The 22,567-nt window shown below is 43.4% G+C and overlaps 1 protein-coding gene across 5 annotated transcripts; it reads left to right on the top strand.

Annotated features, from left to right (window-relative positions):
* The first annotated feature begins 955 nt into the window (after positions 1–955).
* On the top strand, positions 956–22,137 carry LOC308321959 (bridge-like lipid transfer protein family member 2). Of its 5 annotated transcripts, none has more exons than XM_080773099.1 (40): positions 956–1,011; positions 1,311–1,529; positions 2,023–2,134; positions 2,970–3,019; positions 3,147–3,288; positions 3,400–3,527; positions 3,619–3,679; positions 3,781–3,964; positions 4,345–4,468; positions 4,883–5,007; positions 5,108–5,175; positions 5,321–5,457; positions 6,128–6,246; positions 7,120–7,310; positions 7,643–7,946; positions 8,385–8,590; positions 9,770–10,820; positions 11,007–11,198; positions 11,344–11,546; positions 11,653–11,771; positions 11,888–12,114; positions 12,628–12,818; positions 13,068–13,167; positions 13,273–13,478; positions 13,596–13,890; positions 14,116–14,273; positions 14,375–14,593; positions 15,326–15,425; positions 16,125–16,307; positions 16,538–16,659; positions 16,900–17,055; positions 17,390–17,511; positions 17,988–18,168; positions 18,342–18,428; positions 19,766–19,876; positions 19,959–20,094; positions 20,443–20,570; positions 20,663–20,764; positions 21,057–21,191; positions 21,892–22,137. In XM_080773099.1, the coding sequence occupies exons 2-40, from the start codon at positions 1,456–1,458 to the stop codon at positions 22,078–22,080; spliced, it is 6,738 nt and encodes a 2,245-aa protein (XP_080629225.1). In that variant the 5' UTR covers positions 956–1,011; positions 1,311–1,455; the 3' UTR covers positions 22,081–22,137. The 5 variants fall into 5 exon arrangements, with proteins under 5 accessions (XP_080629225.1, XP_080629221.1, XP_080629224.1 ...); XM_080773095.1 differs by having other exon boundaries at positions 13,593–13,890; XM_080773098.1 differs by having other exon boundaries at positions 966–1,011; positions 1,347–1,529; positions 13,593–13,890.
* Positions 22,138–22,567: the final 430 nt, after the last annotated feature.

Genomic DNA, 22,567 nt, shown 5'->3' with positions numbered 1-22,567 from the left:
TGGCCCAAGGCTGCCCCTTGACTGGTCCTCAAGTCCTCATGACTTTTTTGAGTTATCCTTTTAGAGTAGACCAAGTGTATGACCACTCGTGAGTCGTGCTGTTTCTATTTCTCTAATAAAGGGCACTTTTTCTAGTTAATTTCTGCATCTCTTAGGGCCCATTTAACCATAATGCATTTGGATGGCAAAAATGGCAGATCTGCAAGTTCAGTGTCTTGAATGAGATGTGCTGTGAGTTTGCATATCTGCTATTTTCCAGCATAGGACCGTGTTGCACAGTAAAGTATAAAAAAGGCTTTAGGATTTATAAGTCGTTTTTACAATCCTCCTCCTCAGGAGCATATCCACGGATATCCCAAGCCGTGCATATCCACGGCGGTGCATGCCTATTCCCACTATAGGCTGAGGAAGAAATGCTCTTGACAGTTTTCAAATCAGCCTCATGGTGGCGCTACAACAGGCCAAGTTGCGTCTCACACGCACACAAACCCAAACAAACATGTTTACATTTTGCCAAACATCACACTCTCCTATCCTCCTGGACCCTGGTGGAGACCTGTGCCCTGGGCAATATGAATATATGATCGTTTACGTGTGTCTTCTTTGATGACGTGTTTTGATGAATTGAACATGGTGGACCCTCTTGTAAAGTGTAATGCTTAATTGGGTCGTCCACTCACAGTTAACAGTCTTTGTATTGAGTTTGTGCTCGAAATGTACTGTAATTCTGTAAACTGTTAATATATTTCAATCAATAAATCAATCAAGTCTGAATTGTATGGCAGCTCTTAAAAATCTAGTCTACTCCTATACATATGTGAACCATGACTACTGCTAGTCTACTCGAGTTAGCTTTCTTTCTAACTATTAGTTCTTTGCCATTGATCAATTAATATTACTGTAGTTTCGGTGGGGCGCGGCGGGGGGGAAATGAAGACGTCATTTTTGCGCGACAAGACAAAGCTACATTCCCTACATTGTGACGCGGCGGCAGCCGAAGCATTACGTAAGGTTAGTATAGTTTATGTTTACTACTACAGTCAAGTTATTGCTTTGACTCTAGTCTAACACTACAGGCAGATAATAGACTTAACTGTTGTAGGGTGTACAAGCGGGGGGGGGGCGGGGTTCCACGTTTGTTTTGCAAACGGATAGCACTGTCAGCTAGCCACGTTAAAGCTAAAGTAAACACTAAACGTCAGGCGTTTTGCATTGCATGGCTACTAAACTAACGTCAAATTTGCCAGTTACTCTAGCTAAATGCGACTCTTCCTTCTAGTTCGTAACGTTATTTATTCATATGTATCAAGGGGGAGTGCCTGAATGACAGGTTTTTTGTGCTCAAGAGAAGAAAGTCTGTTCCACCTTGAGAGCAGCTGACACAAGAGAAGCAGCCAGCCAGCCACCACCAGCTCCATGACCGTGACCGGAGTGTGAAGAACAAGTGGGGACAGAATGTCTCTCTGGCTGATTTCCTTCCTTTCAGTTGTGCTGCTGGGAATAACGCTAATCTCTGTCCTTATTTTCAGGTAAGAATGCTATTTCCATTTATTCCGAATGTCTTCCTGAAGTTCCTGTCCTGACCAGACCACCTCTCTGGTCTGAACTTTAAGTTGCATACATCATGTGACTTGTCAAATAGTGACCAGGAAACTGAGGCAATCAGGCATCAAGTGACAAGAAATGTGTTTTCTGGTTATAAACGGAACAGCTTGTGCAAGAGTTAATTTATGCCAACTAGAACTGGGTGTAATGCAGAAGCACAAGTGACATTGCCCTGTGGGTTAGTAATAAGACATTAATGTCCATATGCTAGATTAGATTGAAAATGTGATTTAGACTATCAGAGTCTCAATTGCACAAAATGAGAGGTAGCCTAGATATTTCTTGTCCTAATGTTTATTATTGTGGCCCTTTATTGTAGCTTAAGATATAAACTCAGACTCTACGAGAGTTTAAATGTTAGGCAGTCTAGATACCAACAAAATATCAACACATCATTATTTTGTATCTTACTTCTAGATGGGTTGTGAGATTGTTCCAGAAAGCACTAAATGCTGAGCTCAAGATCAGATCAGTAGGGCTGTTCTCGGTCCAGGGAATTAGTATCCAGTTTCATCCCCAGCATACTCTGGTAGGTCACCATCACACCTCAATCTCCATTTACTTACCACTTATGTACTGAGCATACGCAAAACAGCATGCTACTTGTTTTATAAAACAAGTAATTAGTGTTCTCACAGTCCCAATTTGGAGAAAAAGTTCATAAGCCGTTATTAAGATGGCTATTCCATGATGTAATACAGTAGATGTGCATGTAAAAACAGATCTGAGTTGGCAGGTTACCACCCACATGTAGCGGCACTAACAAGCCTTTTTCAGGGCGTAGCCCTCAGCACACAGTTTAACCTAGAGTACAAGCACCTGAACAGGAAGCTCACAGATGACATATGACTACAAGATGGCTATACAAAATATATAGATGATTCACACCCACCCGGGTGTGAAATTGTTCTGATGAACAGTTCTCCAGATACTGTATGTGATGGACAGACATACAGACAGACAAATATTCCAGGAATTTATAGATGGATGTACTAAAGGGGAGAAACTGTGTGCTGAGGGTTACGCCCAAAGGAAGGCTGTTAAAGAGCTGCTGTTTGTGGCGCTACATGTGGGTTTTACTCCGGTTCAGTTTTAAAATTTACATCTGTCTTGTCTATATTTGTTTTTGTGTGGGTTTTAACACAGTACTGTTAACACTGAACATTCACATCTATTTTGTAGTTATCTTCCCCCATGATATGGAAAAACTTTTGCCAGAAGAGTGTATTTTTTTTAAAACTTTTGTATGTCCTACCAAAGAGCACCTTCATCATGCACATTTGAACCATTTCTGGTTTTCTCATGTTATGAACACTTGTCATTTGTCTTGCTTTGTCACAAATCTGTACCATATTATATTACAGGAAATTGACAGAATATGGATTTCAAGTAAACTTTTAAACCAAGACTTGCCGTAAGTGCTCAGATAGTTTCTCTTTTTTAGGTTTGTTATTCAACCAACCCCAAACGAATACAAAATTCTTGTTACTACCTTGCTGTACAGGCAATGTGACTTAATTCAGTTTGTGTTTGTGTTCCAGGAGGTACTTGGCATTGTGTGTTGGTGAAACCAGAGTGAGGTTTGACTTGCAAGTGCCACTTAAACCTCTGGTAAAGAAGAGCCATGGCAACAATTCAGGAAAAGTTCCAATCCACCCCAAAGCCCTACAATTTCTTTCACAGGTATGAAGACTAATACTAGTGTACTATTAGTATTACTGCTAATAGGGCTAATGGCTTTCAGTAAAAAATGATTTTCTGGCTAAACATCTACTTCTGATCCACTTTTCTCAGCTTCTGTCATTTCTGTCATTCCACATTGACTCTATCAATGTGATGGTGCTGAACCTCGCCATGTCAGAATCTCTGTGGCACATGACTATCACAGGAATTACCACTTTACTTGACCACCAGAGTAACAGGTAACTAAACACTGCACACCTCACTGCTTCACTAACTACTGCAGGAACTCTGAGAATGAAAGAAGTTATCATTTGGAAACATTTATCACAGGTTGGAATGGGATTTATCCGTGGGGCAGTTAAGCAGTAAAGTGCTTAAAAGCAATGGATTGGTGAGTGTCATAAGGCCTTGAAAAACATTTTTACATTGAGACAGATTTTTATTTTTATTTAGGCGTGACAAAAATGTCCCTGCCTGTCATATTCTGTGCAGGACATATGTCTTGCTGAAGTGTCCCTGAGCCTGCTGCTTTCTGGAGATGTGAGCCTGCCAGAACTGAAGCCAGGATATCTGTCCGTGTGTGTGAGAACTCTTCTGGCAGAGTTTCATGAAGGCCTGTTCCTCAGTGAGCTTCTGTTACTGCCATCTCCCTCAAAGAGCATTCGCCATGCACATGGTGAGTAAACAAGTGAGCCGTCCTGAAATATCAAATTGGTTCATTTATGTTATTTAGCTTAACATCTGATCTTGTATTAGTGTTTATATGGTTATATGGATCCGACAGAGTAGGTTCTGTTGGGCAGAAATACGTGGTGGTCCGACCGTTCCGAAGTCGCTGGATTTTATCCGGGGCGATTAACTATATCAAATATGAAACCACAGGAGAAACACTAAAGCAGCTCTTCTGGTTGCAAAAATAAAAACATGTTTTGACCAACACACTAGCCTTTTTCAGTTCAAGTTTGGTATTGTTCAATTACAATTCATTGCAATTACAGACATCCTCAGAAAACGTAATGATTATACTGATATACATTTTCTAACATTCATTTTTAGATGGTGAAAGCGTTGAGTTCATCCAAACTGAAGCAGTGGAAAAGTGCCATCAGCTGATTCCCCAGAAGGTCAATGTGGAATTTGAGAACACCAATATAACGTTATCGATGCACAGCCAAAAAAGGTTAGTCACCAATCTTGTATACCGACATATTTAGCAGGTATCAATTTTGGGTTGCTATCATTTTAGGGTTGCTGTTATCTAGCTATAAACATAATAAGCATGATGTGGTTCCCAACTTCCCATCAATGAAGACATCTGCCTTCAGACAAATACAAATTGGCCTTCGATCAAACCCTACCTGAGCCTTCTGGTAGGATTCTCTATCAAATAGAAATCTGGACAATTTTGTTTTATTATTTTAGATTATTTTACAGAAGCATTCAAATCAGGAGTTTGAATATTGGCAATATTAACAGTTCCTCTAATTAACTCAAAATATAAAGTTTGAAATAGACAAATTGAATTTGTATTGACTCACCTTTTTTCCCCTCATTAAATTGTTCACATCTTGTCATGACTGTTCCAAATGTGCAGACACTTGAACTGGACTCTGAAATCTCTGAAGTTGGCCTATGGACATGAAAGCGATCATCTTCCACTCAAGAGCTTCACTCCTGAGCTTAGCTTCCCTCAGAGTAACCTGAAGCTCGTTTTAGAGGGTTAGTGGACAGATTGATATCATAATGTTTCAACAATGTGTGTGTTGGGAGTTGTCATGGATGACAAATTATATGATCATGTTTCTTCTTTTATTAACAGATGGACTTCTTCTCTCTCAAAGTAGACAAAGAATCCTTTGCCTGAACACACTCAGGACTGTCCTGCAGGTAAGGTGCACAGATTGTTCTTTGTGTGTGGTTGTTCACAGTGTGTTCAGTGTGTGGTTACTTTGCATTCCCAAAGTGCCTAAATTGTATGTCTCATTTTCATGACAACTTTCAACTTTTATCTTTCTCCTTCTTACGCCTTTAGGTAACATCATTAGATATCTCAGGATCAGTAACGGTCAACACCTGCATCATCCACTACCGTCACCAGGAGTTCTCCCATTGGTTGGACCTATTTCCATGGGAACAGCTCATTCACAGGAAAGCAGCGCACCGGAAAAGGTAAGTCATGCTATGGAAAGTCAAAGAAAGCATTATCCTTACTGCTAACAATAGCTTCAGCATTGCATGATACAATGTTACGGTCATGTATTACTTGTGGCACAGTTTAGTGAAATATATTTGATTTGTTGGAATGTTTTATTGAATTACTTTTTAAAAGTAATGTATTGTTGCCATAACACCAAACCTGAACTTTGAACATTGAGTGGATTTTCTATGGTCCGGAATCGTCTTTGTGTGGTCTGAAGCCTTTTGAGCTGCAATAAAAACGGTGACTTCTGCTGGCAGATTCCTATGTAATATATGGAATTTGTGGACTTTTACCTCAAAATCCACAGGCAAATCAGAGCACTTGTATGAGCCAGAAAACTCTAGACCACAGAAAATCTACTGAATGTTAAAAGTTCATGTATTTTGGGTGCAATTGAGCTCAGAACCCCCCCCCCTGCCAAAAAAACACCAACTTTTTTATTGTCACAATCCCTTTAAAAAAAGTAAGAGGAGTGCAGATGTGCTAATATCCAATACTTTGTATTTAACCTCTTTTTCAAATATGTTGTCCTCATCCATGTATGTGTTTGTGCATCACCCTTCATATGTTGTGTTTGTGCATACTGTTGTGTTACATACATAGTCCATTAGAATATATGCACACCTTACTACCCCACAGGCGCTTCCCTCACCTGGATGCCCCTGTGATGATCAGCTCCTCTGTGTCCAACGTCAATATTTCTGTTCAGCTGGGAGACACCCCACCATTTGCCCTTGGCTTCATCTCAGCCAACGCAGGTACTCTCAATAGCCCTCTTAGCCAGCCCTTGTATACACAGAGAAATTCATACCTGTAAGTCGAAGTAATGTGGTGTAATTTTGACTTTGACAAAATGAGAGTATTATTCTAGTTGATTGTAACAAGAAAATCCTATAGTAAGCACCTCAGCAGCAGTTATGCAGTATCAAGGGCACATTGTGCTCGCATGTTGCCATAGCTCACAAGGTCCTTTTATTTATTTTTTATCAAACTTTACTGTTGGTATGGTTCATGCAACTGTTGACTCAAGCCTTTACAAGCATACCAACCCTCACTAGATTAGATATGTTATTTTCATAGGTGAAGATGAAAATGTAAGTCATTACACTACACCAGGGCTGGACTGGGACAAAAATTCGGCCCGGTCATTTTCGCGTGAATTTGGCCCAGACCAGCCCACCACAACCAGCGCGCAGATAGCAGAAACTCTACCGCCCGCTCCGTCGAGGCACACACACACAAACAAACAAACCCTAATACCATCACTTTTACAGAACAACATAAATGATACAAACCAACAGACAACTACACAACCCTTTTGTAGAGGGTTTATTTGTCACTGAAATTATCACGATGGCACTGGCAGAATGGCAGCACGCCCGGACCTTTCCTGGTGGCCTGGCCCTGCCGCCTATTGGCCTGCCTGTCTGTTTTTCTTTTATCATGGCGGCCCCCTACGGTCGCGGCCCACCGGGAATATGCCCGGTATGACCTGTGGCCAGTCCAGCCCTGCACTACACTCATTTAATCCTTTTTTGGCACTTTACCAAACTGCTGTCTGTATGGCAACAAATCTCAACAATATTTTCTGAAATGATAGTTGTATGAATACTTTTTCTCCATCCCAACAGAGCTGCAGCATCTGCTTGATATTAAAATTGTGGAAGACCTTCAATCTCAGAATGTGCACCAACGCGCCTCCCTATCCTTGGATCACTTCTGGTGGAGGGTCGGCCAAGGGTCCCATATTCAACAGGCCCCTCACCCGCCTGGCAAACATGTGTGGGGAGAAGCACTTATCCTCGACTCCCTCAGTCTACAGGTACTGGGACAAAGTTGAGACATTTTATTCTGTCCTGAAAAATTACATACTTCTATAGGAGTTTGAGTATTGTTTGGTGCACAAGAAAAGTGCACTTACATGTTCACGCATGCATGCATACCGGTATGTACACTCTTGCATATACTGTACAGTAAATTGTTTAAATGTATTTCTGGTTATAGTTTAACATTACAGAATTATTTTAAAATATCAAATGTTTTTCTACTTCCCAATTTCAGTTTGTGCATGAGCTTTGTCCTTTTCAATCCTATTCAAACTTTAGATGAGGGTCAAATTTTATTAACTGCATTCTGGGTCATTATCATCTGCAGGGTAGTTTCAACAAAGCCCACATGGAGTCTAGCAGTCATGCTCCAAGTCTAAATGTGGAGTCCAGTCTGAAGGGATTCCAAGTGGAACTCTCAGAGACCTGCACCCTCTGCCTGTCTCGCCTGCTGTCTCTCTTCAAGCTGCCCAGTGACAAGGACAAGGGTCCAGTGCAGTCCCATGTAGTCTCTGTGTCTCCCGCTACTGACGACACTGACAACACCCTTTCCTCTGTTCACCCAGTCTTGCTTTTTAAACTGGAGTGTTGTCTGGATGATGTCAATGTGTTCACACTCTCTAACCTGGCAGGTAACTAAGCCCTACTGTATATACATTGTTTTATGACGAATAGTTAAAATGGCTGATTTATAAGCTCACAGCTTGTACGCTTTATCCTAGAAGATATTGGCATGCCCAAACTAGGGACACTGGGGTAATAAAGAACATTGAATGATGAAAAGATGTGCTGTCTGAGATGTGTCCTCACATGGACTTACTGTAAGAATGAAAGCATAAGCATGTTTGTTGTTCATGTCATGATATATTTCATATAAGCTGTATTCTCAATTTTTTGTGTGAAAGAAAGAGTAGTCTACAGTCTACACAGGGGTGTAGAGTATGTCTTCATCTATCAAAGTCATTCCTTCAGATAACCAAAGGCAGACTTGAGTGGATGTATTTATTCATGCCCAGTCTTCAAAAACATTACAAAGCATTACATTATTGACATTGAGCTGCTCTCCGTAGGTGCTGTATCTTTGCGGGTGGACACGGTCCAGATCCTGGGTACTGGGGAGAGCTCCAGCCTATCTCTACAGGGTGTTAGTTTGTCTGTGCTGAAGACACTCACAGAAAATACGGAGCCTTGTTGCCTGGCCTCCCAAACCCTGATGCCTGTTGTCCAACTCAACGCCATAGCCTTCCATCATCACACCACCACCTGTACTTTGGAGGTATGGCATGTCCACATTGTCTTGACTTCAAAGTACAGCGTGATATTTACAGACCAAAATATAATAATTTGATTAATTACTCAATGAAACAATGTACCTAGTATGGTTTGACTTTATTTTTTTCAAAATATATTTTGGTGCTTTTTCTGCCTTTTATTTAATAGTGTTCAATAGACTGACATGAAATGGGGAGAGAGAGATGAGGAGTTACACACTGTCAGACTCGATTAGCAGCCTAGGTCCCCGGACATCTACGCCAGCCGTCCAGCTCTGTCTTCATCTTAATTAAATGTGTTCAGTTGCCCATAAAAGAGGGAGATGGAGAGGAAACTCTCCATCTGTGGCCCCTCGGGCCACAGGTCTCCACCAGGATAGGAGCGTTTTAGGAACATTTTAAGTGGCATTTCTTCCTCATCCTAGTGGGAATATGTGTGCACAGTTTCACCGCAATGGGACACTGTTCATGAATTACCACATTTTGTACAAAACGGGCCACTCCTGAAAACTTTGGAAGCTAATTGTAGCCAATCAGGATGGAATATGATAAATCAAACGGACCCGTCTTGATCACACGATTATAGAGAATATGTGTAGTTTGCGTGATATTTGACATAAGTCTGTCTCCTGGTGGTTTTACACAGATTGGTGCAGTTATTATAGGTAAAAACACGAATGGGCCAGTTATAGCGCCACCATGAGGCTGATGTGTAAATTTTGTGGCATTTCTTCCCAGGCATAGTGGGAATGTGCATGAAAGACTTCAAATTGCACAAAATGTACCAATCTTGTAATCTTAGCCAATGGGGAAGGGAACAGGTCCGTGTTGACCACATGACTAGAGATATACGCTAGTATACCGATTTGCGTGATGTATGGACCAACGATGTGTACGAGTAATATAAATAAATGTGTTTTACGTTGTTGGGGCAGAGGTTCGTCGTTGGCATCCAGGGAGTGTGTGTGCACAGTTTGGCATCGGCTGGGTCAACGGTGTTGGAGGTTAGCTGTACGCGGACGGACGAACACACACGGACGGAGTACAAAACGTACTCTCCCCATGCCTTCGACTAGTGGAGACAATTGTCTGTCTTCATCCTATTGAAAAATGCTTTTTTAATGTTGAATTATTCCCTATTGGTTCACGTATTAATTTATTTTATTTTGTCCCTTCTCGTCCAGGTTCAATGTGAGGAGGAGCTCGGTGTGGAGTGGACACCCTCTGACCACATGTTCTTGTACCAGCACATGACTGAAGCACATGCCTGTTGGACTATGCTCTGTGCAGAAGAAGGGACAGACAATGCAGTCAAAGTGGCTGGCAGTGAATCATCTCCAGGCCAGGGCAGGGAGCTGTGCATGCGTGTCGATCTCAGTCGCACCCGCCTCAGGGCCCACGTGACTGACTTGAACTACATCTGCCTGCACACGCAAACCCTCTCTCTCAGCGTGCACACCGGCTCCGTCCACGTGCGTTCTCCTCACCTGCACCTCAACTTTGATGGCAACGACATCTTCTCCTTCAAAGAACTCGACGTTCAGATGCACCAAGAACTGACAGAGATGCAGCTGCACAGAGACCCCTTCCCTTTCCTCACCACTCCGCAGAACCGCGTCTGGGTCCTGGCCTGTCCTAGCCTGGCCATCGAGTTCCCGTACCAATACAACGTCTCTGACACGTTTGACAAGGCTATCAGCGTGCAGAAGTGGCTGAAGACCCTGCACGGCTCAGCGAGCCCGTCCGCCATCACCCAGCGCCTGCCGCCCGACCTCGTCTTAAAAATCAGCCAGTTCTCCTTCGTCTTCCTGGACGACACATTTGAGATCAAGCTGCGCGATAACTACGAACTCATGAAGGACGAGAGCAAGGAGAGTGCCAAGCGGCTGCAGCTGCTGGACAAGAAGGTGGTTGAACTGCGCAAGCAGCACGGGGAGCTGCTTCCCGCCAGGAAGATCGAAGAGTTGTACACGTCGCTGGAGAAGAAGCACATCGAGATTTACATCCAGCGCTCGCGCCGCCTGTACTCCAACACGCCCATGAGGAAGTCCCTCCTGACCTGGATGGTATCGGACCTGGAGATGGTGGTCCTGGCCGACCACTCGCTCCACGGCCCAGAGAAAGTGAGGCAGCAGCTGACGGACATCGACGGGAACAGCCCCTTCCCCAGAGATGGACTGCCTTTGGTGGTTCAGTGGTGTCGTGCTGTCAAGTTCAAACTGTCTGCCTATCTGGGTTAGTTACACAAAATAGCGGTTTTACTGTTCCGATTATCCTGCACAGATGGATTATAGTAGGTAAAGCTTAATGGGGAAGAACAATGTAATTCCAGAGATCACATCATTACATTATGCCTTATTTTATTTGTGTTAATTTTGCGATATTTAAATGCCAAAATGGTTTACCGTTTCTCTTTAACAGTGAGAATTCGAGACTACCCGCGCTACCTGTTTGAGATCCGGGACTGGGAGCTGTCGGGGCGTCTAATTGGGACAGAGCAGGATGGACACCCACGGGCTTATCGCAAAGAGGTTTTGCCACTTGGCTCACCGTGGGGAGATGTGACAGTCCACAGGAATATGCCGCCACTCAAGTTCTACTACGATTTCAAATGTGAGTCTGGGAATTTGTTGAAAAGCTTTTATAGCTTTATGCAAAAGCCTCAGCGCAATTCATCATTTCACTTAAAATTTACTTGTTGGGTCATTCCAGCTCCTTGTACTGTACTTTCACTTCACTTAATTTCTTCTCTACACAGCCAACATATCACTGTACACTATTGTGTGGGGACCATGTTGGGACCCTGCCTGGACTTTGATTGGCCAGGTGGCTGACCTGCTGACCAAACCCACAGAGGACCCTTCACCTCCCCTCGCCTGGTGGGATAAAAGTCGTCTCCTGATGCATGGACGTTGGGCCATGGATATTGATCACGCCAACCTTCACCAGCTGGCTACAGAGGTATAATAACAAGCATCCACGTATTACCCTTCTGTTCGTCTTCTGTGAAAATATGGAGGCTAAGAGATGAACAGATATATTGAAGCTCAATATTGAATCTTTACAGGACCCTTACAACACAACGGAAAACATGCACTGGGAATGGAATAAGTTAAACTTCGCCTGGAACCCTGGGCAGTTTGTTTTCAAAGGGGACCTCGATGTTAATGTCAGGACAGCCTCAAAGTAAGAGGACATTTTGGATGTTGTATTTCAATGATCAACAACTGCAAAGTGTGCTGTATTCCAAAAAGCTATTTTATATATTATAATTTATAATTAATTTTTTTCTTCCATGTCAGGTATGATGATATCTGTTTCCTACACCTGCCCAACCTACACATGACCTTTGACTTGCAGTGGCTCTGCCATGGTAACCCCCATGACCATCATGCTGTCATGCTCTGCTGTGAGGAGAATGTTGCAGACGTCACCTCAGGAAACTCTCATGACTCCTACAGAGCCTTCCGCTCTGAGAACCTCAATCCTTCCATCACTATGGACCTCCTTAACCAACATTCTGGTACAGGTGAGTGGGTGTTGTGTATTATATTTATAGGGCATAGTATTCATTGTCTTCTGAATGCATTTAGCAAATACTCCATGATGCCTACTGACCATGGCACTACTTAAAGAGGCCCTTGTAGAGAAAATGCACACATAACTCAGTGGTTTCAAACTGCCTTACTTTTTATGGTGCGTGTTCTTTTCCTTTTTATGGTGCCATGGTATTACTGTGCTTGATTGGCCAGCAAACTCGCTCAACCTGAGCCCCGTAGAGTCGTAGACAATCTATGGGGTATTGTCAAGATGATGAGAGTCACCAGAACCATCATTACAAATGAGTTGAAGGCCACAATCGAAGCAATCTGGGATTCTGTAACACCTCAGCAGCATGAAATTCCTTTCATGTGCGAGCATAATCACCAGATTAGTTTTGAATCCAGTCAGATCCAGTGCTTTAATTCCATCACAGTCTTTTGCTGGTAATAAGAAAGCAAAAATAGCCGTGCTGAATCAGATATACCGTCCTTATTTTCAGAGCCTTGTCAGCCCAGGATGCTCCTGTACAGCAGCACACTGCGCTGGATGCAGAACTTCTGGGCCACCTGGACCAGTGTGTCTCGGCCCATCTGCAGAGGCAAGCTCTTCCATAGCCTCAGGCCTTTACGCAAGAAGTTGGGTCAACACTACAAGCAGTTGTCCTTCACCTCTTCCTTTCCCGAACTACAAGTATGTATTTTCTTCTGTTGTTTGTTGAAAGTTAGTCCTGATTTATTAGTACAGAGGAAAGGACATGAAGGTCTGGTTGAGCCACCAGAGCACTGCTAATGTTTTGTTAAAGCTGCCTTTTTACACCCTGATCTGATCTCTTTACCACTTTTTGGCATATTTTCCGTTTTTGTTTTTCATTTGGATTTTTTCTCGGGCTGCTGCTAATGTAGCAACTAGTAGCAACGTTGTTGTTTTTTTACCCTGCAGGTGCATTACTGGGCCTCCTTTGCCCAGCAGAGAGGTATCCAGGTGGAATGTAACAAAGGACATGTCTTCACCAGAGGAGCACAGAGACTTATCCCACAGGGTAAGAGTTTCCACGTGACAAAAGTTCCTCTAATATAACATTTTGTATAATTTATTTATGTATATTTCTGATTGTGTATGTGTGTGTTTCCATGTGGCCCCTCAGCTGGCACTGTGATGAGAAGACTGATCTCTGAATGGAATGTGACCCAGATGGTTAGCGATCTATCAGAGGTAACTGTCCACCTGATGGCCTCCACCTGGGATGACTCAGCTGACCATCAGATGACCGCCCAGCTAACGGTGAACAAGACCCACCTGCTCAGCCTCTCCTCTCTCAGCTACCAGCGACAGAGCAACCGCATGGAGGAGGTAGGATGGAACCAGTAGTTATTTTGGTCGGTAGAAAAGTGTTTATTCTTTGTTTCTGTACACGTCACTCCTGTTCTTGTTATCAATTGACACTTTTTGATTTTCTTCTGTGAGGAGGTGAACCTCACGGATGAGAGCAATGCCCCCTACACACACAAGCTGCGCTTGGTGGACCTGCGGGCCTCCTGGACCACCGCCAACAGGAACATAGCCTTTGGGTTGTATGACGGTTATAAAAAGGCATCTGTGTTGAAGCGGAACCTCTCCACTGAAGCGCTGAAAGGCCTGAGGATTGACAGTCAGCTGCATTCCAAGAAGCTCAGGCGCTCCCCGTCTAACTACTCACCTACCACAGCCCCCTCGACCCCCACCATGCCTACTGTCAGCCGGCCAGAGAAAAGTCAGAATGAAGGTGAGGAGTTTTTCTGATTTATTGAATACTTTATTAGACAGAAATGCAAACTGCACGAGGTATAGTCAGACATTTGGGTTAAAAGAATAACACAAAAAGTCTTGAGGACTTTCCATTGTGGTCCTATGAGTTTGCTTAAATAAGAATGGAAAAATAAAGAACTTGAATTTTCTCTCTCTCTCATATCTGCTACTGTTCTTTCACTTCCAACCCCTCTGTCTATAGGAACGTCCATGCTCCAGAAACTGATCGAGGAGACTGATAAATTTGTGGTGTTCTCAGAAGAGGACTCGGGTGTCTGCGACCAGCTGTGTGGCATCGCAGCCTCTCAGACTGACGATGTTTATAACCGCAACTGGCTCATCGAGTTGGTCAACTGTCAGGTAACTGACAACTAATATACCTTCTAGCCAATGTCATTATTTTATGCTAGGTAGTCAAGGAGGTTTATTGTTGTAATCCTCCTCTGCTCTACTTTGCCTAGATGATGCTACGAGGCACAGAGACTGCAGGCTGTGTACTGGTGTCTGCAGCCAAGGCCCAGCTGTTTCAGTGTGAGCATCTCCCAGCCTGGTACAATGACTCTCTCAAGCAGAAGACCACCTGGACCTGCATGCTGGATGGCATGCAGTACTTTGCCACCATGGAGCCCAACGCCTCTGAACATGATGAACGGCAGCTGCAGCGGCAGCTGTGGTTAGAGGTGTGTATTACAATCAATGGACTGTGGTTGTTATGATCGATGAATAGGTCATATAGCACAGGGGCAAGCTATAAATTGCTAGCAAATATTTGAAGCTGCACTGACTCAGGAGCTAGTGTAGTTGCCAGCCAGTGCGCATGTAGAAGGTTTGATCCTGGATCCCAGCTCCTCCTGGCATTGTGTCAAAGTGTCACTGCTCACCGGGCATTGTTCATTGGCTGCTCAGTCCTACTAATAGTTAGGATGGTTAAAGCAGCATAATGTGAAATGAACAATAAACTTGTCATGAGAAAACAAACGTTTACACATTGCCTCTGATTGGCCTACCGAACGTCCCCTTCTGTGACGTACATGGAACTTGCCTTCCCTGAAATGGTGCCCGAGATACAGTTGCCCCAGAGCCAAAGGAGACATCTACCTTTCTATGTCTATGATATACATAATAGAGCGCCCAAGTCCTGACGTCACTCGCTCATCCCCTCGTTTGCCCTGGTTCACGGAAGTAATTCCTCTATGGAGAATATCATGCGCCCTCTACCGATATTGACGTCAGACTTTGGTGCTCTATACCATGCCTAACAAATTCAGCAGCCAGGTTTTCTTCTGTAGCATGCACTAAGCCTGCTTTGCTAGTGAAATTCCTCCACACAGTGTGCATTTTTGAGTAGTCCGTTTCCCACTTCATTAGCTACCACATCATGTACAAATCATACTGCTTGTTTTTGTGTTCAGGTGAAAAACATTGAGGAGCACAGGGAGCGCAACCTGGACTCAGTGCAGGAGTTGATGGAGAGTGGCCAGGCTGTTGGAGGAATGGTCAGCACCACCACAGGTAGATACAATAATTATACTTACTTATACTTGTAATGCTGATAATAACCAGTAAGACGCCCTGAGGGCGAGAAGCAATCTCACCCTGAAGGGCGAGGTCGCGTGCACGCATCCACCTGGGTGACGGCAGAGTGGTGGGCGAGCGCTGGCGCTTTGGCATGGGGGTCAGATCAACATATGGAATGAATTATGTACTGGCCATATATGGAGCGTGTCTTGAGTGTACAGGGTGTGATGAGGTCACATCAACGTATGCAATGTCAGAACAGGAAGGACGGGTGGGGAGGATCAACATCAAAACAGGTCAGCTCCATATATGAAGATCTAATAAGGGTTTGAGGTCAGATGTAGTGTTGCTGGCCGGCTCCAGATCTAGGTGATGATCCAGTCTTCTCCATGTATGGTTATCCAGGTTTAGATGAGGTCAGTGTCGTGATCTTCATATATGGAGATGGCCATGGTGGCGTGATGTCACAAGCCGTGACCATATATGGAGGCGTGGGGTGACTAACTAACTGACGGACAGGAGATGCAGGGTTTCATAGTAAATGCGACCTACTGTCCCAATAATACATTTATGTGTAATATCAGCAGTAGACTCTTTAACTTTATATGGCTATAATTGTGAAAGGTCATTCATAACTGGACACACTGGATTTTACCATGCATTTAATAGATTGATCATACTTGTGTGTTGCAGACTGGAACCAGCCAGCCCAGGTCAATGATACGCAGCAGGTGCAGCGTATAATCTCCCGCTGTAGCTGCCGCATGTTCTACATCGGCTACAGCCATGATATCGATCCAGAGCTGGCCACACAGATCAAGCCACCAGAGCTACGGAACGACCACGAGAAGGAGGACTTGCTTAAAAAGCAGGCCGGTATGTTTTGGTCTCCCATATCTTACTCTGTGTGTGTGTGTGTGTGTGTGTGTGTGTGTGTGTGTGTGTGTGTGTGTGTGATGATACTCAACGTGTAGAACTCCACTTTATGACAAGGAAGCCTACCATTAGTTCAGGCAAAGAATATAAATATATATATTATTGTATACATTTGTATTTACTATTACGTTTGCTTTGAATGACCTCTGATATTTTCTCCCTTTCTCCAGGAGCTGTGGACACCTTTACCCTCATCCACCATGACCTAGAGATCTCCTCTAACCCTGTCCAGTATGCTATGATTCTGGACATAGTGAACAACTTGCTGTTGCACGTCGAACCCAAACGCAAGGTAGGAGAGGGAGTCACTTTTTAATAGCTGTTTGTCTTAGAGGTCCAGTAGACCACTGTCAATGCTTTCTGATACACTGGATGTTCTTCTTAAGAAGGTTAATTTAATTCCAACAGCTTTTGACCTAAACAGCTATTGGCCTACAAAAAAGTTAATAGTGTTTCCCACTTTCCCCCATTATTACCAGTTGAAAATGTAGTTCTCTGCTTAAATGGCATTTTGTCCATGTGGTGTGTCCAGGAGCACAGTGAGAAGAAGCAGCGTGTGCGTTTCCAGTTGGAGATCTCCAGTAACCCTGAAGAGCAGCGCAGCAGCATCTTGCATCTTCAGGAGGCAGTCAGGCAGCACGTTGCCCAGATCAGACGCCTGGAGAAACAGATTTACTCCAACATCAGGGTAAGTCACAACACAGAGCCACACAAGCCAATGTTGTAGTCTTTTCCAGAATCCTAATGGTTTAATACATACATACATGTTTTTAGTCTCTGTTGAATATACAGTATATAGACTATTCCACAGAATCTTGCCCTGTAGGCCAGGTGTAGGCAATCAATACGGAGGTGTTGAGCTGCGCTGTGACACCTCAGCTATGGCTCAGGGCACCCCTCTGTGCTCATTCATACAGACCATCTCACTCCATTTGATTACGTCAGAGGTTTTATTTTCCTTCAGTTAGACTATTCAATTGCAAAGTAGAGAACTGGATTCCATATGTGTTCCTACATTGCAGGCCCAGCCTGAGGAGCTGATTGGTGGTGAACTGTCTGCAATCAATCAGAGGCTGCAGGACCAGCTCACAGACCAGAAAACAGACATGCAGATGAAGAGTGAAGAGCTTAACATCCTAATCAGGTCTCCCTTCATTACTCATACAGCCAACTCTGCATGCTGGAACTTCCAAAGGACCACATTTAACCCCATTCATACTGAAAAGTAGCTTACCTAGAAGTAATGCATCGCAGTTGCAACGCATCATGGGCGTGTAGGTTGGCTAATTTCCGCTACAGAGCATAAATTAGGCTTTTGACTTTTATGTTCACATTCTTTACAATCATTGTTATTGATTTTGTTTCTTGCCTGTGTTTTCTGTCTCATCTCTGAATTGTGTAGCTGTCCTAATACTGCCTTGAAATAACTTTGAGCTGCAATACTATCTATTATACAATTAAGTTGTGTTTTTCCCTAAAATCAATAGCCTTTTCCCATTGACATAATATATATTATAGATGGGTCAGAAGCACCCAACATCACAGACACCTGACGCATTATTGATGTGAATACCATTCATCACTGAACACATGATGGATCTCTTCCTTCCTCTCACACAGGTGCTTCAAGGACTTCCAACTGCAGCGAGCGAACAAACTGGAGCTGCGTAAACCCCCGGAGGATGTGAGTGTGGTGAGGAGAACGGAGATATACTTTGCCCAGGCTCGCTGGTGTTTAACCGAGGAGGACGGCCAGCTCGGCATCGCAGAGCTGGAGCTGAAGAGATTCATGTACAGCAAGGTGGGCATGGGGAGGAACCTCCACTACTGAGTCTATTGGCTATTATAACTAAGGGCATGGGTGGAACTTGGAGTTGTTAATGGTATCAAGTTGCCAATAGTATGTATTAAAGCTTTTCTCCAATGTATACAGTGTGTTGACCCGATTTGATCTTACAAATTGCTTCTCTACAGCTGAACAAGTCTGATGACACAGCAGAGCATCTCCTGGAACTGGGCTGGTTCACAATGAACAACCTGTTACCCAATGCTTCATATAAGGTTAGAACTCATGTTTGATCAAAAATATAGGGTATAATGCTGTGTATGTATGTACTAGGGGTGTAATGGTCCCATTTTATGCCGTGTCTTAGCGGAATATAGTATAAAAAAACTATTATTATTATTATTATTATTATTATCCCCCATATTTGACTGCCTAGTTTTTCACTAACCTTTGGAAAACCACCCCACCGACCTCATTGTTCCATTTCATGAACATCCGCCTTAAAAGAGCGTTGCGCGCCGCCATTGGAATGCATTGGGCCTCAATTTCCCATAAGCCTTTGCATGCCAGTGCGACTGATTTTTTTCCGGTGACATCATCCGACCGCGTCACCTAGCCCACTCTGTCCGATAGAAATCCCGTAAGTCTTAAAACATATTAAAACGTGAATTAAACAATGAAAACATGTGTAACTTGTGAACGGGAGGGAAGCTGTTCTACATCAATTAACTTGTGTAACTTGTAGTAGGGTCTCATCTGCAGCAATAAATGTGCCAAACGCAGTGCTGATTTATTTTTCCCTGTTTGAATGGGGTAGGTATGGCTGCCCAAAATGTTGGAATGCTTTGGGGAATGGTTTTAGCGTGTGTACTACTACTAGGGAGAGGATGAGGTACGTATGTCTCATATAGACATACATTACTGATCTTTCTTAACCCATGAAGACCGGAAAAGCCGAAACGTTGTTTCTTATACCTTTAAAACTGGGAAAGCATCTGTGTCATTTTAATATGTCCATGTACAGTATATAACAACAGGGTTTTTCTGAAAACTTAGCTTAAGATTTAGAAGGCCTTGTGTCGAAATGGGTTAATAAAACTTAGTTCAAACCTGTTCAAAGTCATCCATAACAATGATTCATTTTTAGAAACTGGATCATTGCTGAAGATTGTTAAGGTGTGTCCACACAACATCCTAGGCTTTATTTAATAACATTCTACTTGGTTTCCTCTGTGCAGCGTGCAAGGGTATGTACACTACAGTAACAGACCTTTTACGTCTGTGTTAACTCCAACTTGTTTGTCCAGATGGGATCAATGTCACAGGCTTCCAGCCTGATAGTGTGATATTCACCATTGCATGCATTGTGCACCCAAGTAATTATTGTTGTAACTGCCCAAGGACTCCTCATAAATGCATCTCCAGCCTTCATGGTGTATACCATATTCTGTTAGTATCGTCATTTAATCATTGTCTTCTGTTTAACATCAATGTCTGTCGTGGACATTCTTTAGCACGATCACATCTGTGTTCATGTAATGTTTCATAAAGAGTGACTACAGAACATTCATGTGTTGCTACAGCTGAAAAGAATATACCATTTCTCTCACAGGTGGTACTTCGTCCTCAGAGTCCCTGTCTGTCAGGCCGGCAGTTTGGTTTGCGAATCTTCAGCAAAGTGCGCCCTCCAGTGGGAGGGATCTCTGTCAAGGAACATTTTGAGGTGAGGGAAATTCAATTTGTGGCCAATTTGTGGCCATTGGAATGTGAACACGGTGCTCAATCCAAAATGTTTCCATTGTTAGGTGAACGTGGTGCCTCTCACCATACAACTTATGTACCAGTTCTTCAAAAGGATGATGGGATTTTTCTTCCCTGGAAGAAATGTTGAGGAAGAGGAAGTCACTGATGAAGAGGACAAGTCGAGATTGGTTACTACTGGTACGTACACACAGTGTTGCAGGCAGTTGTATCTTGAAAACAAACGTCCCCATACCCTCTCCATCCTCTATGAGGCCACCTGCCTGAAATAAACCATCCCAAATAAACAAACTACCGGTATGGCAGTTTACCTTGCATATGCCTGTCCTTTGCGTGGTATTAGGATAACCATGTTGCTATTATTATGTCATCCTTCCAAGCTATTAAAAGCCTCTCAACTCACGTGCACCCTTGCCTCATGCATATGCTGTGCGTGCATCCTCTTCAGAGACTCGGTGGGAGTATAGAGTGTAGGTAGAGTGTCAGCCAGAGGCCACAGTGTTCATGCTGCTGTTCTCTGTGTCCCAGGTATCCAATCAGTGAAGTCCAGGCAGCTGTCTGAAGACACCATGGGGGCGATGGGCCCTAGCAAAGGTGTCGCTCAGGGATTGAACCGTACTTCAGGGGTCAGGAGGTCATTCAGAAAACCGCCTGAGGTACGATGCTTCTTTTTCCTGTTCTGTTTTTTTACTCCATTTGGAAAAAACAAATGTAATGACGTGGACGGCCGTGATCTCTCCTCTCACAGCATCCTGTTGATGACATTGATAAGATGAAGGAACGGGCTGCCATGAACAACTCATTCATCTACATTAAGATCCCCCAAGTGCCCCTCTGTGTCAGTTACAAGGTGGGTTCCATACATCCTACCACTGCTGCTCATCCATCAGTATCTTTGTTTTGATCAGCACCTTTTGAAAGGCTGCTGCCTTTTGGTAATTTCTCATAGATTTTCTAAATCCGGAGAGTGTGAACATACCCTTATGTAGCAATGTACTGCGCATGTTGTGCATGTTTGTCTTTTTGTTTTTTGTACGTTGATCTTATGTGATATGGACTACTGTCTGAAATAAAGATTATATATATAATGTATTCTGTAGTTAGTCTGATATTTATAAAATCTTCAAATGCTCTATCCCCAGGGAGAGAAGAGCAGTGTGGACTGGAAGGACCTAAACCTTGTTCTGCCTTGCCTGGAGTACCACAATAACACCTGGACCTGGCTGGACTTTGCAATGGCTGTGAAGAGGGACAGTCGTAAAGCACTGGTTGCACAGGTAGAGTTCCCTGAAATCAGCTGGTCACTGTGGTTTCATGGCATCTGAGGCCAGCGTCCATAAAAGCAGTGTCTAGTGTATTGTGGCAGTGGCTCAGGAGGTAGAGCGGCCACTTGGGAAGCGGAAGGTTCCCAGTTCGATCCCTTGCTGCCCCCCAGTAGTGGCAACGTGTCCTTGAGCAAGACACTGAGCCTGATGAGCAGGTTTGTGCCTTGCATGGTTTCCTCTGCCGTCAGTGTACAGATGTGTGTGAATGGGTGAATGTAAAGCACTTTGGGTAAAGGTGCTGTATACATGCACCATTTTGTTTTCCATTATCCTGTCAGTTAATTAGGATCGTAGTAGTAAAGGGAATTGGCTGGATAGATGGATTTTTATTGTTCCCAAGAAGTTTTCAGTTGCTATAGCAACTTTACAGTGATGTAAGATTAAAACATAAAACAAAGACACAGATATGGTAAAGAACAACAAACAAGGTATTAGGGTAACACTAGTTGAAATAAAATGACAATTAAAATGCAGTATAAAGACAACTCCAGGGCTGGTCAAGTGTTCATAATGTCTAAGCCATCAGAAAGTAAAACAAAAACGGAACTATCTAAAGGACCTAAAGACTTACCTGTCACATTCAATCATTCAAGTCATTGTTGTGAGAAAATTAAAATTGTACTTTTTCTTTTGTTTTTGTCTCATGGTCCAGATGATAAAGGAGAAACTGCGCCTTAAGCCTGCTTCTGGTTCAGACCCACGGGGAAAGTCATCTGAAGGGAAGTCCGACAACGGCATTCAGCAGCAGGAGGAAGACGAGAAGGCCAGGCTCCTCATCGGACTCAGCGCCACCGACAGGAGTTCAAGCAAAAAGAGCATCTTCAGCCGACGACACAAGTGACACACTCACACACAAGTCCAATTTATACTTTGTCGTACAACCCTTTTGCTAAAATAATATTTATTATGCATATTTTCAGCTGACAAAGGGGATATAGACTTTTTTTTTTTACAATTATGTTTGGTAATTATCATTTCATTTAGATAGGAGGAGAAGAGATTTTTCAATCATTCTTGTCACTTGTGGAAAGGTTGTGCGATGGAGGATAAATTAAGCCTTAACTATGACAGGCCACTATGGCAGCTACCACACTCATTTTGGAATCTAGGAGAGAGCAGGCCGTTTGTGTCAGAATTTCAGTGGCCATGCTCTGATGTGGTGAAGCAGAATTGAAAATGGGGACCAGGAACATCAAGTCTAGACGGTGTCCAGTGTTGTGTGTTTTCCTTATCCACTATTAAACCTGTCTGTCTGTGATCTACTTGTTGTCAAGGAGAAGGTGCTCCATTTCTCTCAACTGATATTGGGCCTAAATATCATTTCGAAA

Source organism: Protomyctophum bolini (assembly GCF_963924005.1).
Source record: "Protomyctophum bolini genome assembly, chromosome: 9".
Lineage (NCBI taxonomy): Eukaryota > Metazoa > Chordata > Actinopteri > Myctophiformes > Myctophidae > Protomyctophum > Protomyctophum bolini.
This window is presented reverse-complemented; position numbering and strand designations above follow the sequence as displayed.

Bases quoted from the DNA above. Each gene is read 5' to 3' on its own strand.
- LOC308321959 (XM_080773095.1), top strand. From the start codon at position 1,456: ATGTCTCTCTGGCTGATTTCCTTCCTTTCAGTTGTGCTGCTGGGAATA. The intron at 6,247-7,119 runs GTACTCTCAATA...CCATCCCAACAG, and splicing joins CTTCATCTCAGCCAACGCAG to AGCTGCAGCATCTGCTTGAT. The intron at 12,819-13,067 runs GTATGTATTTTC...TTTACCCTGCAG, and splicing joins CTTCCTTTCCCGAACTACAA to GTGCATTACTGGGCCTCCTT.